The 13394-nt window shown below is 39.8% G+C and overlaps 1 protein-coding gene and 1 long non-coding RNA gene across 2 annotated transcripts; one reads left to right on the top strand and one right to left on the bottom strand.

Moving 5' to 3' along the window:
- Positions 1-1907: 1907 nt before the first annotated feature.
- On the bottom strand, positions 1908-7224 carry LOC117764295 (coiled-coil domain-containing protein 69-like). The gene is made up of 9 exons (XM_034589945.1): positions 6844-7224; positions 5878-6039; positions 4934-4942; positions 4474-4561; positions 3688-3761; positions 3353-3454; positions 3014-3147; positions 2847-2930; positions 1908-2211 (listed from the first exon to the last, which is right to left on the bottom strand). Exons 1-9 carry the CDS (start codon positions 7222-7224, stop codon positions 2043-2045), a joined length of 1203 nt encoding a protein of 400 aa, XP_034445836.1. The 3' UTR covers positions 1908-2042.
- A 3364-nt stretch (positions 7225-10588) lies between these two features.
- LOC117764383 lies at positions 10589-12874 on the top strand. The gene is made up of 4 exons (XR_004614380.1): positions 10589-10678; positions 11297-11446; positions 12264-12357; positions 12694-12874. It is a non-coding gene; the product is annotated as an uncharacterized LOC117764383 (long non-coding RNA).
- The last annotated feature ends 520 nt before the right edge of the window (positions 12875-13394 follow it).

The raw sequence follows: 13394 nt of genomic DNA, 5'->3' as shown, positions 1-13394 counted from the left end.
AGTCGCGCCGCAGATCAGCTGTGTGTCGGTTGTCTGTGTGTCGGTTGTTTGTTTTTCACATGCGCTGTGTGTCCGCTACTGGCGTCTGAGCTGCTGGTTTATCTCCTGCATTTCCTTCAATACAAGTCGGATTATGTACGAGACTAGATGTCAGGACTCTACGGTATGAAGATGCGCATCTTTCGGTCTGTCGATAACAATCAAAGCCCCGTTAGAACAAATGAGTGGATTCAGAAAGTGAAACGCTGGAGTGCTTTTACTTTGAAACGTGTTCGGAAAGTGTTGTAAATACATTTGTGTCATAGACAGATAAACATTTTGGTTCACAGCAGAATAAACAGAGAAAATGATCTTTCACCTGAGTTTTAATGCTTATCTGATGAATTTATGTCACAAACAAATGGTTGCAACACTTTCTGTAAGCCTTTTCAAAATAAAAGCACTCCAGAGTTTGTTAATGATATCCATTCCCTTGTTTAAAAAGGTTTTTTTATTGTGAAATATTTGCAGGAGCAGTACTACACACGGCTTCATACTGTGTAGTACTGGTATTTATTTGAGTACAAGGGACTTCTTTCATACAAGGCAATAATCATATTTGTGGCTATATTCAAATCAAAGCCTATATGTAACAACATTGTGCTGCAGTAGCAGCTCCTCTGCAGAACATGATGTGGAACTGAGAAGCTACATATTGTGTTTTGTAAATATGAATTGATATTAATTTGAATATTGTCATTGAATAGAAAAAGTTGCACAACTGCCCTTCTTTGTGTATATTTATTTCTTGTACATTCAGCCTTTAACAGAAATTGCAAAAAATAATAAATATCACCCTCCTAAGTGGGTTTTTTGGAAGATATCAGGGTGGTAGCTCTCGGCTTACGTTTGAAATTAAAAGGTGCTCTTGGGCTCGAAAAGGTTGGTGACCACTGCTGTAGTGATCTGTGCTGCATCGCCCCCCAGAGGCTAATTACAGGTTTTCATTCTCTCACAGCTTCATTCTTCTGTCTTTGTGTGATTTGTGCTCAAGCGGCAGAGTGGGTCTGATCACCTGAGGGTCGGTGGTTCGATCCCCATCTCCTCCAGATGTTTGTGAATCTAGTTGTTTAAAGAGCGTTGACTGGTTCTGGGAATATTTCTTGTTTTGATGTGATCCCAGTTGATCAGCCGCTGGTCGTCAAACAGAAAAGATGGGTCAAAGGTCACGTCGCAGTGTGTGTGTGTGTGTGTGTGTGTGTGTGGGGGGGGGGGGGTCTGTTAGTTTGAGAAGAGTGGAGGGAGTGAGGAGGATAAAACGAGTCCAATCAGTCTTTCAAACTGAAGCAGCTGATGCTTCGTAGCTTTAAATATCATCCTATATTAACCATGTATAAAATGTATAAGAATCATATAACTGACTTATATGTTATTATAAAAATGTCATAAAACATAATCTGAAAGTGGAAGTCTCCAATCAACCAACCACAATCTGCCCCAGTCTGAGGGAAGAAGCTGCAGAAAACCAGTGAAGCACCAGTTCATCCTGAGAGATGAGACATGATGAGATAAAGGAAAAGAAAAGACTTGATATGATGAGGTCAAACAAGACAAAGCAAGATTTCAGTATTTCCACAACATTTGCTGTGTTTCAGCAGCAAAGAGGAAAATGTAATAAAAGACATCAGTAAAGTAGTTAGAAGTAAACATGCTAAATAAATGCAGTAAAATATAAAAGTAGAATATAAATATTATTTAAATGTAAACAATCTGCAAACTAAGTCCCGATTTGGTGCGAGCGGTCGACTGGAAGCTGTTTATACAGTAAGTTATAAAGTGTGAGACATGAATTATTATAATACGGCATAAAAATATCATAGTTCTGTGTATGAAGGGGAAACAGACGTATTCAGACTTTTAATGAGCTGATGTGGATTCAAACCTGGACCACGCCACCTGTTGGTGGATGGTAGGATGTGCAGCTCTCACCCAGTTTGAGGAAACCAAACAAACGGCTCGTTAGCTCAAGAATCTTTACAAGTCTGGTTTTTATCTCCATGGAGTCATCTGGGAGCGATCTCGTGCACCATGACGGGCAGGTGCAGGGTCGGACACGAGTCTCTGTGTCTCAGCTTGAACATCAGCTGCTCTTTTTCCTGAGAGAGCTTCTGGTTCACTTCTGCCTGCCTCTCCAGTGCCACCTTCAGGTCATGCTGCTCCTTTAGTAACTGCCTGGAAAACAATAAACACAGGTTTAAATGGTTGTTCAGGGTCAGAGAGACGGAATAAACTTCAGGATCCAGATCTCCTGAGGATCCTGTTACAGAATTAAATCATTTAGGTTTTGTGAGATCAGATGATTTATTTCATCTCAGATAAGAAGCAGGCGACGTTTTATTTTCTCAATCTTTGCCGCTTGAGTAAAAATTCAAACTGAAATATAAAGTAACAGTTAGTGTTGTATCCTGTGTCATTTGAATTCACTAACATTTGAACTAACTTTGAGTTTTTCACTTGAATCTAAAGGATCAAACAACTATTTTATCCTGAGTATAAATGTATTTTCAGATTCAGGGAAACTTGTTAAAAAGTTGATGAATATTAGAAAATGTGACATTCATCAGAAGGAGATCTGTGTTCTGAAGTTCAACATTATGAGTCATTCACTCATTTCAAATTACTTGACTTGATTTATTTTGAAAGCATCATTTTACTTTAGTGCTTATTTCTTTGTTTTGTACCCGGACGTGAGAGTTTCAGCAGTTGGATAATATCCAGCAGGTGGCGCCACACTCGTGCGTAAGGCTTGAGGACTCTGACCTTCAGTTAACACGGTTCGATCTAACTCTACTTGGAGAATCACGTACTGAGTGAGAGTCTGACAGTTGTCGATCCGGACTCTGAGATCCTCGTTCTGCTGCAGGATGTTGATGATCTGATCTTCTAACGACCTAATCCACCTGACGACAGAAGAGAGGAAATGAACAAGTTTCATAAAAACAAAGGTAAAGGAGGTAAAGTGAAGTTGGTGAACGACAGTGAACCGACCAGATCTTCCATCTGCTGCAGCTTCCTGCTCTGCTCATGCACACGCTCGCTCTTCATCTCAATGACGAACACCAGAGGCTCCTGCTCAGACTCCCAGAATGCACCTGGGCTGCCTTGGTCCTGGAGGGAGCAGAGAACAGATCGACACTGAACCACAGACTACCTCGAAATATTTTCAGGGTATTTGACATTTATTCGCTGTTGGTTTTTTCAGCTCTTCTTCTGGATTCTACAGATCTTTGAGTTTTATTACTTCTTAATGTATTTGATTTAAATCTGAACCTGATTAGATTTGATGAGCAGCAGAAATAAACCTGACACACACCTGAATATTTCTCTGCAGGTCTTTATTAAACGTGGAATCTTCAGCTCTCTTCTTCAGCTCGTTGTAAACCTGCAGCTCTGCTCTCAGCTCCTCCACTTCCCCCTGAACCACAAAACTCATGAGCATCAATATATAATATACATTAATATACTAATATGCATCTGTGACACAGGAAAATCACATCAGGTCTGAACTGATGCTGCAGTTTCCTTTGTGTCCTCAAGGTGGTGTCAGGTGACGGGTTAATGAATCTAGTTTGTTGGACGTTTTGTTTATAATAATAATAATAATAATAATAAATTTACTGTATTTGACACAAACAGAATCTTTTTCACCTTCAGGATGTTTTCAGCGTCTTGAAACTTTTCCGTCAGTTGATTTTTCTCTTGTTCGTGTCTCTTGTGCAGATCTGCAGGAAACGAGAACATCACATGTAGAGAACAGGTGGTGCAGTTGTTACTGTGTGTGTGTGTGTGTGTGTGTGTGTGTGTGTGTGTGTGTGTGTGTGTGCAAATACCACAATGATCACACACGTTCTTAAATACACACACACACACACACACACACAAGGTGAAGTTAAATATACAGACGAGTTAAAGGAGAAAACTGTTTTGTTGGTCTGAAAATCTTCATTAAACATTAGACAATTAAAAAACACAGAAAACTTTGTTTTTTCTTTTCATCAGCGTTTAGGTGTTAGGTTAGTCTTGTGGGTGGCGCCAGAGGAAAGGTCACTTAAAGTCAGCTCAGGTTCAGACTGTGTCTGTTTAAAGTAAAATAAATCTCTTATATTAGAGTCACAATATTCAGTTCATATGTATTAGAGCAGCTGATGTTTGAATCAACGACACTGGTTCATATTCACTCTGTTTTTGCAGCTCAGCTCTAAACTGTCACGACTCGATTCAACTCATCACATCAGCTCCACTATAATTAGCGTGTTAGCGACAGGCCACGGCTCAATGCTGCGTTCAAGGTCAACAGCACTTTTCTGTCTTATCACAAACTGACCAAAGAAAAATAAATGTGAACTTATATAACATGCGTTTTTACAGGAAATGAAACAAATAAAAAACAGGTTTTGTTCATGTTCCCTTTATAAGTAAACTTTAAAACATTACCTTCCACGTGTCGCTCATGTTCCTCAGTCGAACTTTGACTTTTCTGTTCATGAAAAACGTTTAAATCGGCCGTCGTCTCCGTTTTCACCTGAAAAATCACAGACGAGACCAGATTCAGTTTGTTAAAAACCAGCAGCACAGAGCGATTTTAAAAACTGTAAATAAATCATCTGAACACAACCCGACTCGAAATGCAGCAATGAATCAATAAATTATTGATAATTGATCATTTTAATTGATGACAAAGCAAAATAATCTGTGGGATCAGACAATTTGATGCTTTTCTTTGTCACATGAAGTTAAACTTGTTTTGTTTCTATATTTTCACACATAAAAGAAATGAAATGATTCTGTTTAATTTCTCCAAATGAAACAAGATCATTTATTTCTTTTGGTCGAACAAAAGCCGTTTCCTTGGTTCTTCTCGCATTGTGGACGTTATATAGAACAAATAACTGACCAATAATGAACATGAAATGGTTTTGTATTTATATAGCGCTTTTCTAGTCTTGATGACCACTCAAAGCTCTTTACAGTACAATTTTACATTCACACACACATTCATACAGTGCATCTATTAGCAGCACTTTGTTGTTCTATGAGGGGCAATTCAGCATCTTGCCCAAGGACACTTCGGCATGCAGATGGGGAAGACTGGGGATTGAACTGCCGACCTTCAGGTTGGAGGACGACTGCTCTACCCGTCAGCCACATGAGCAGTTGCAGTCAATCACCTTGACTGTGAACGTTACATAACGACTGACAACAGGCAACTGTCTGTTCACGCTGCTGATCACAGACCAACGTTCATCCTCCACAACAACAGGCCACGTTTTATCTCAATTATTAAATCAAAAACTTCAAATGTCCAAAACAAAAAAGTTTCAGTAGCTTCATTCTCTGAGTGACATGAAATTGAACGACTGTGAATTAAGATGAGGCTTTGGCTTCAGCTTTTAAAACTGTCAAGTCGTCCTTGAATTCACATGAATTGACACATAAATATTGAAACTAAAAAAACAAGATGTAAAGTGAGAAACTAAGTTTCAAGGTTTAAAAAATGGATCAATCTAAATTGTCATTAATCAGATTTTGGTTTTTCACTCACACGTGTTCCACAAATGCTCAGCCACGTTGTTTGTGCACAAGCATCGACCAAACACATTGAAATGCTTAGAGTGTTGCCTCACACCCACTCAGTGCTACGGCCGTGAAGCCACACGCACACATCATATCACACGCGCGGATATGATGTGAATTACCCCTAATCACAGTAAAATGCTTGCTGAGTCTTACAAGGATGACAGACAGTAGGCTGGCTTTGCAAGGATGATTCAAAAATTATGTTGATACATGATTTTTGGTGTGTTGTGTGTATGTGAGCCTTGAACGCTCTCTCTATACCTTAGTCTTGGCCTTGATCTCCTGAACTTTTACCACTGGGTCCAGGTTGAGGTCCTGAATTTTCTGCTGGTTCATCTTGCTGTTCATCCAGACCATGGCTTCGTTCACCTGCTTGTCCATCCGAGTCACCTCCAGCTCATCCAGTTGATTGTACTGCTCATCCTGTCAGGAGATGCACATTTTTATGAAACCCGTTTAGCAATTCCTCATATTGTTTAGTGGGGACAATATAAATTAAAATTACTCCAGAATACGTAAATTTTCACCACTTTCTAATTTCTGCAAACTTTGGTAACGATTTGAGCATGTTAAAGCCCTCAAAAAGCCAATTAATTTGCCGAAAAAATAAAACAATAATAATAAGAAATAATAATTAATAAAAAAATATTATTATTATGACAATAATAATTAAAGCCCTCAAAAAGCCAATTCATTTGCCTGAAAAAATAAAATAAAATAAAATAATAATAATAATCCTTACAATTTCAATAGGGCTTCCCACCGTTCGGTGCTCGGGCCCTAATAAGAATAATCCTTACAATTTCAATAGGGCCTCCCAGGTCAGGCCGGATATATCCCTGGCCTGAAATTTGCAATGGAGGTATGTGGAGGTGAGGGGGCTGGGAGAGCACCCTCACCTGCTCATAGAGGATCAATCAGCGCAGGTGAGAGCTGTTAGCTGATTGGTCCTCGTGCTTAAAAGTACTGTCTGCGCTGCCTCAAGGAAGGACTCGGAACTCGGAGACACTGGAGCGACTCGGAGACACTGGAGCGACTGAGACACTGGAGAGACGCCCGGACTGAGCTGCAAAGCCAGTCTGCTTTATGTTTTATTTAAGTTTATGTTTGGTCATTTAATAAAAGATGCTTAGAAACAACACTTCCGTCTCTGGCTGTGTGTGGGAGAGCCCAGTGGCAAGGTCGACTGCCACAGACATGTACAAGTGCACAGACAAAGAGTCTCACCTCAGGTTCCTCTGTTTCTACTGTGATGTCCTCCTCCCCGACCTCCGCGAGAAGGTCGACAGCTGTACTGACCTCTGGTGTTGGATTTGTACCCTGGAGCTCACGCAGGAGCTTCAGGCACTGCCGGAGCTTGGCTACCTGAACACTGCTGGCCCTCTTGTTAATGGCCATCTCAGTGTGGGTGTCTAGAATATGCTTGTCCAGCCGGGACTGTGCATATGAACAGCCCCTGACCGGGCAAGGGCAATGCCTGATATTGACCCTGCCCGAAGTCAGGTTGAGCAAGATTCGCCGTTCGGCCACATTTTTTACGGAATGCGCATTCACAAGGTGCTTGCGAAGCTGCTCGAAGGTGCTCTGGCAGATTGGGCACTGAGGCATGGTGATCTGAAAAGAGAGAAAAGAAAAATAAATGTTTTTATAACATTATATATTTATTTCTTAGTTTTTATAACAATTATTTATTTCTTAGTGTTTATAACTATGTATTTATTTCTTAGTTTTTATAACAATTATTTATGTATTTCTTAGTTTTTATAACAATTATTTATTTCTTAGTGTTTATAACTATGTATTTATTTCTTAGGTTTTATAACAATTATTTATGTATTTCTTAGTTTTTATAACAATTATTTATGTATTTCTTAGTTTTTATAACAATTATTTATTTGTTAGTTTATACATAATTATATATTTAAATACCTTGCAAAAACGGACAAAGAAAGCAACTGGGTCAGAGAATGCATGTTGTTTTGTTGTTGAAAAGTAAATAAAAAAAAAAGTTACTGTGTGTCAGGTAACTGCGTCATTAAAGACCTGTGTTCAACATGTGGAGTTTTAAAGTCATTAAAAAGGCAAAATAAATGGAAATTACTTAGTTTCACTGAAAAGGTCCTTCTCTCTCATCTGTACTTGTTGTTCTTTAAAACTCCTTTCTCCTACTGAGCACCTCCCTCCACCCCTGCACTTATATAGGGTGTGTGATTTTTGAAATAAAGCTAATGGAGTTTATGCTGTAATATAGTAAGTTAGGTATGAGAACAAGTTAAAGTACAGTGTATTGTCTGCCACAGATGTACAGTCTTCTCAAACAGGCATTATCAGACAGGTGCAAGACTGAACTGCAATGTGACGCACACACACACAACAATCAACTTCAAGATTAAAACCAGCCAGCAACGGCTACTATCAGTCACTATGTGAAGGCCACACATTATCCCACATATTCAACCCAAACTGCCCCTGCCCCCACCCCTGTCCAACACACTGCACTTGTTTAGAGTTCAGTTTCATTGCCATCTTCACAGACACATATTCAAAGAAAAACATAGATTTTAGTCTTAACAATATTCAAAGGAAAACATAGATTTTAGTCTGAACAAATATTCAAAGGAAGACATAGATTTTAGTCTTAACAATGGCAACTGTCCCGCCTCTAGCAGGGGCCATGAAATACATAGAGCTTTGAAAACACCACGTTCACCTTCAGGGCACATAGCCTATCAACATATGTCAGCCTCATGTCCACAGACACTGTAGAAAAAAAATTTGCCCCGCGAGAGTGTGGGGAAAAACGTAGGCCTCAAGCCTGCCGTCCTGTGAGCAGTATAATGCAAATGAAAAATATTTCTGGTTCAGCTAGGGCCACCAAGTTTCACAAGCACCACCGCAGGGCCCCCACGGAGGTCTGCTGACAGTATGAGCCCCCTGTGTTCCTCGGGGCCTGAATCATGTCTTGAAGAGTTTTCACCCAGAGGCCCGAAGACCTGGTGGGCTTTATCTTTGGAAGTGCAAATCACAGAGCTTTCTAAACACAGTCAAGTCACCAGGGGGCACTTGTGAAGCTGTGTATAAAGTTTCAGCCGTCTAACTACTCAGGGGCCGAAACAGGGGCCAAAACAGAGGTCAAAACACACACTCGGACACTTGTAGGCATTTATACATTGGGGACCAGTGCCAGCAGTTTGAGGGCCTTTCCCGAGGGCCTAGGAGCCACAAATTTGAATCACTTGTACGTGAGGACATGCTCTTTCAGGCTGCGTTTCTAATTTCAGTAAAAAGTACTCAGGGGCCAACATGACCTTTGTGACTTTTGTATCAATTAATCATTTTTAGGAGGGTTACTTTTAGATTTTCAGCCCCAAAATGATACCAGTGTGTGAACACTGTGAATTCACTTTTAAAGTCGTACATTGCTCCTTTCAGGAGTTAGCCTTACAGAGTAGATACAGGTCTGATGTGCTAGAATGTGTATCCTTGGGCTCATGTGAGTGCATCAGAGTAAGTTTCCAACATTTTATTGCTATTTAGGCTGAAATAAGGCCCCGGACACTTGTAGGCATTTAACATGTGGATATTCATTCCCATGCATTGTGAATTACAAAGGACCCGCCTCCCGCAAGGGCCACGAAATACATAGAGCTTTGAAAACACCACATGCGCCTTCCAGACGCATAGCTTGTTAACATATGTCGGCCTCGTGTCCGCAGACCCTGTAGAAAAAAAGTTGCCCTGTCCAGTTTGGGGAAAAATACAGGCTCTTGGACTGAATGAGTCTGACACACTTTGTAGCTTCTGATATGGAAACAAGTGGGGAAATTATTTTTGGTTGAGCTAGGGCCACTTTTGCCTTTTGGAACTATGATCTTTTGTATTATTTTTGAACGCAAAAACTAAAGTCACGACCAAGATGATTGAGCTATTGCGACACCTCCCGGTCAGTAGGGGGCAGTGTGAGACCATGGCTGGCCCAAACCACTGCTACTTTTTAGCGTGAGCTGAGCTGTTTCTCATAGCTGTGAGGAACTCTGCAGAGGCAAGCCTCCATGTCTCTCACTCTTGTCTCCTGTCTTTCAGGTTTGTCATGTCACGAAAACAGAGTGAATTTACAGCTGTGTGTTGGTTGAAAGAGAGAATGAACTTTGTTTTGTGTTTGTGTTGTGTTGATATGAGTTTGGTGCTCACAGAGTGTAGCAGAAATGGCAGAGTGACCTGGTGCACGTAGTTAGCGAACATGCTAGTTTAAGAAAGTTAGCTTGTTAGCTCGATATGAAAAGGCAGATTTTGTGTGTTTTTGTTCCTGTTGAATAAGTTTAGTATTTTAGTATTATTGTGGGTTACCACCTATTGTAACCCACAATAGGTGGTCAGTTAGTGGTCAGTGCTACACGTGTGTTTTACTCTGAATGTAGGGGTTAATAACAGTCAGTTAGTGGTCTGTTCTGTCAGTGCTACACTTTTGTTACTCTGAACAGGATCATAGCAGTCAGTGCTACACGTGTGTTTTACTCTGAACAGAGGATAATTACAATAGGTGGTCAGTTAGCGGTCAGTGCTACACGTGTGTTTGACTCTGAATAGAGCATGGCTGTGGGTTGACTGATAAATCTAGCTGGCCTTGACATTAGCACACGCCCACCCCATAAATGCAGAACAACAGCAGAGAGAGTTGACCGATAAATGACCAATAGCTGACACTTGTTATCAATCATAAGCATTTATTGTCAAGATGGAAATGTATAATTTTGATACATCTTTTATGGTGTTTGTTCAGTGTCCACACAGTGTAATATATATTTGTTTGAAACCTCATTTATCCTATAATGAAGATACTGTATTTACCACAATGGAGGCATAGCATTACTCCATGCATCATATCCTACTTTTAATAGGTAAAATTATATACATATTTTGTACTGCTCATCTTAATCTGTAATTGCCCTCTTGTAATTTTTCCTGTCATCAAGAATGCAGGCTGTGCGGTTGAAATACAGAGATCATCAGAAGTACATCTGTTATGAGGCACAACTGACCTTTAAATCATTTTTGGATTGTGGTAAGTAAAATAATGAGAGAGGCTTTCCTTCTATATGTGTTTATAAGAAGCTTTATAGCATTCTACAGATTATTCCATTATTTGGTCATGACGTAGCCTTCGCTAATTCGTCATGCTCCTATCAGCTGACCCCCTTCCGGAAGAAAACAACCAGCACATTTTCAAACTAAAGCACAGCAGTATAGATGTAGCCCAAGTGTGTCTCCACATTCTGTCTCACATAGTCGGACTGAGATGTCATGCTATTGTGGTAGGCAAGTTACATTTTAAAATAGACACTGTACAGTGTGTTGGTTTTGTTTATCTTAAAAATTATCACAGACTTTGGCCACTTGGTCATATCCTCTGTCCTGTGTCTTCTCTTAGCCCCTAACATAAATGCATTGTGTGACAGTAAGAATTATTTGAGCAAAACACAGTGTAATTAATAATAATTACTATCTGTTCTATGTACTCATTGTCTGCTATGATGAAAGATGGTAACAGGGTTCAATGTTCAGGTAAAAATTACCTTGTTATTTCATTGTTGTTCTGGTTTTTCTCTACACATATACTATATACAACTTCAACCAAATATTAAATATTATAAACTTGTGCAAACTTGTTTTGTTTTTACAGTTGCCAGGAAATTTGACCTTCCAACCTTGGACTTAAAGGTTTATGATGAATCAAACACTGAAGTTGACGAGGAGGTGTTTGAGTTTCTTTTAAAGAAACAAGACATCGGTGTCCTAGAGATTTGTTTACCTCAAGGCCCAGATTCCAGTGGTGAGTCGCTTATTACTGGCTATCTCAACATGTTCTGAATATGTTGGTCAAGCAGATATATCACAATGTTGAGCCAACATCATGATGGTTGTTAGCCATCGTCGATTGATGATGGTATTGTCCACCAGCCCAACCCTACTGCTTGTCATAAACAAGTCCACATTAAAGTTTCGACTTAAATTGTGTCATAGTTGGTGTTAACCACAACTATTAAATGTCAACATGATTACTAGATTCGTGGAGCTTCTCTACAAACAGCTCCTTTGCAAGCTCCAATGGAGACAATGAGGTAGACTCTGATGACACCATCATGTTGGAGCATAGTCCGGCAACAAAAAATAGAGCTGCGGATACTCATCTAGCTCAAGTGAGCCCCACAGATTTCCCTGCACCCTTTCAGAAAGTTTAAACAAATGGCAAACTTGAAGATTGAGTGATAATGACAGCTGAAAGAAAGTCATGGTGTTTTATTTATGCTACGACCATTCAGTTTTTATTGCCTCCACTTAGATGATCGAAGGCATTCTGAAGAACAAACCTGGAGGAGAGAGGATCATGAATGAGTAAGCTCGGACAAAAAGTCTAACGGATAGCAGAAGACGTGATATGGTCAAGATATTGGTTGCACATATGACAGGCGAACATGGGTATGTGTATAATCATCATATACCTACACACCTAAATCAGATTCTTTGCCTGGCATGGTTCAGAACAATACCCCTCTTTTAGCAAAAGGTGTAATTTAATCATTAATACTTTTGTTTGGATTTACTACATTAAATTGTGTGTGTGTGTGTGCGTGTGTGTATATACACAGGACAAGTCCCTCAAGACATGTTAAAGAGGACTATGCAAAGGGCATCACTACCTTGTTCCCATACTTGGCTGATCCTAGAAGCAAGTTTGGCTATGTAAGTATATTAAAGTCCAACCTTTGTACTCATCACTTTTCGGTGATTCTTAAACATTTATTTTTTGCTCAGAATGTAAATATTTAAATTGTTGCACTACTGTAGAGTGATATTTTGATTTCAATTAGAGATATGTTAACATTTCTGCATGCCCCTCATCTCTGCAAGATGTTCAAACTAAACGTTGTGGTACCAAAAACCCAGTGGAGTTAAGCACAGCAAGGGTCAGACCTGATGAATAAATTTAATTTATTTGCACGTGTGTAGTTTTTGGGAGAAAAGATATGAAGATATTCTAACCTGCTAATTTAAACTGAATAATGTTCTTTACTTTAGGAGCACTACTACAATGCAGAAGATGGGAGTGGGTATCTGGCTTGGAGACTGAAATTTGTTCAAAAGGAAGCATCAGAGGGACAAAAGAAGACCTTCCATCAGTCACTAACCGGTAACGTTATGAGAGTAGTTATCAGCTCAAGTACCTGATTCTCTGTCTGTCTGCCATTCCACAGCATAAGGCTCACCTCTGTATCACTGAAGGTTGGGCTGAGGCTACAGTGAACCAGGTGAAGTACAGTACTGGAAAAATTAGAATAATAAAGTTTGTAAGGAATGAAATTGGAATGGGATTATAGAGGACAATTGTCAGACCTAATAGCCATCCCCACAGAGTTTCCATGCATTGTTTCTTATATCATCGGTGACAATGTCATAGTTGTTCACAGGAGACAAATTCAGATAAGAAAGCTGGCTAACCACAGCCTTTGTTGTGAGGCGTTTCAAAGATTCTTGGACATAGCAGGAATGGTATGTGAATCGTGTCAGTTTGTTTTCTGTACTACAATAGTCTGGATATGGCTGTTATATCTCTGTCAAAAGTTCCACACCATAACATTTACTATTCTGTCTTGACTTATGCTATCCTGTGTACAGATTGAGCAGGATTTCAGTCTGATGCTGCCTCTACAAAGTTACTGGAGAAGTGGCCTACTGTTTACAAGCAGAAAGTCCTTGAACAAAGCCGTGGTCTCGCACAG

Source organism: Hippoglossus hippoglossus, chromosome 7, assembly GCF_009819705.1.
Source record: "Hippoglossus hippoglossus isolate fHipHip1 chromosome 7, fHipHip1.pri, whole genome shotgun sequence".
Taxonomy (NCBI): Eukaryota; Metazoa; Chordata; class Actinopteri; order Pleuronectiformes; family Pleuronectidae; genus Hippoglossus; species Hippoglossus hippoglossus.
This window is presented reverse-complemented; position numbering and strand designations above follow the sequence as displayed.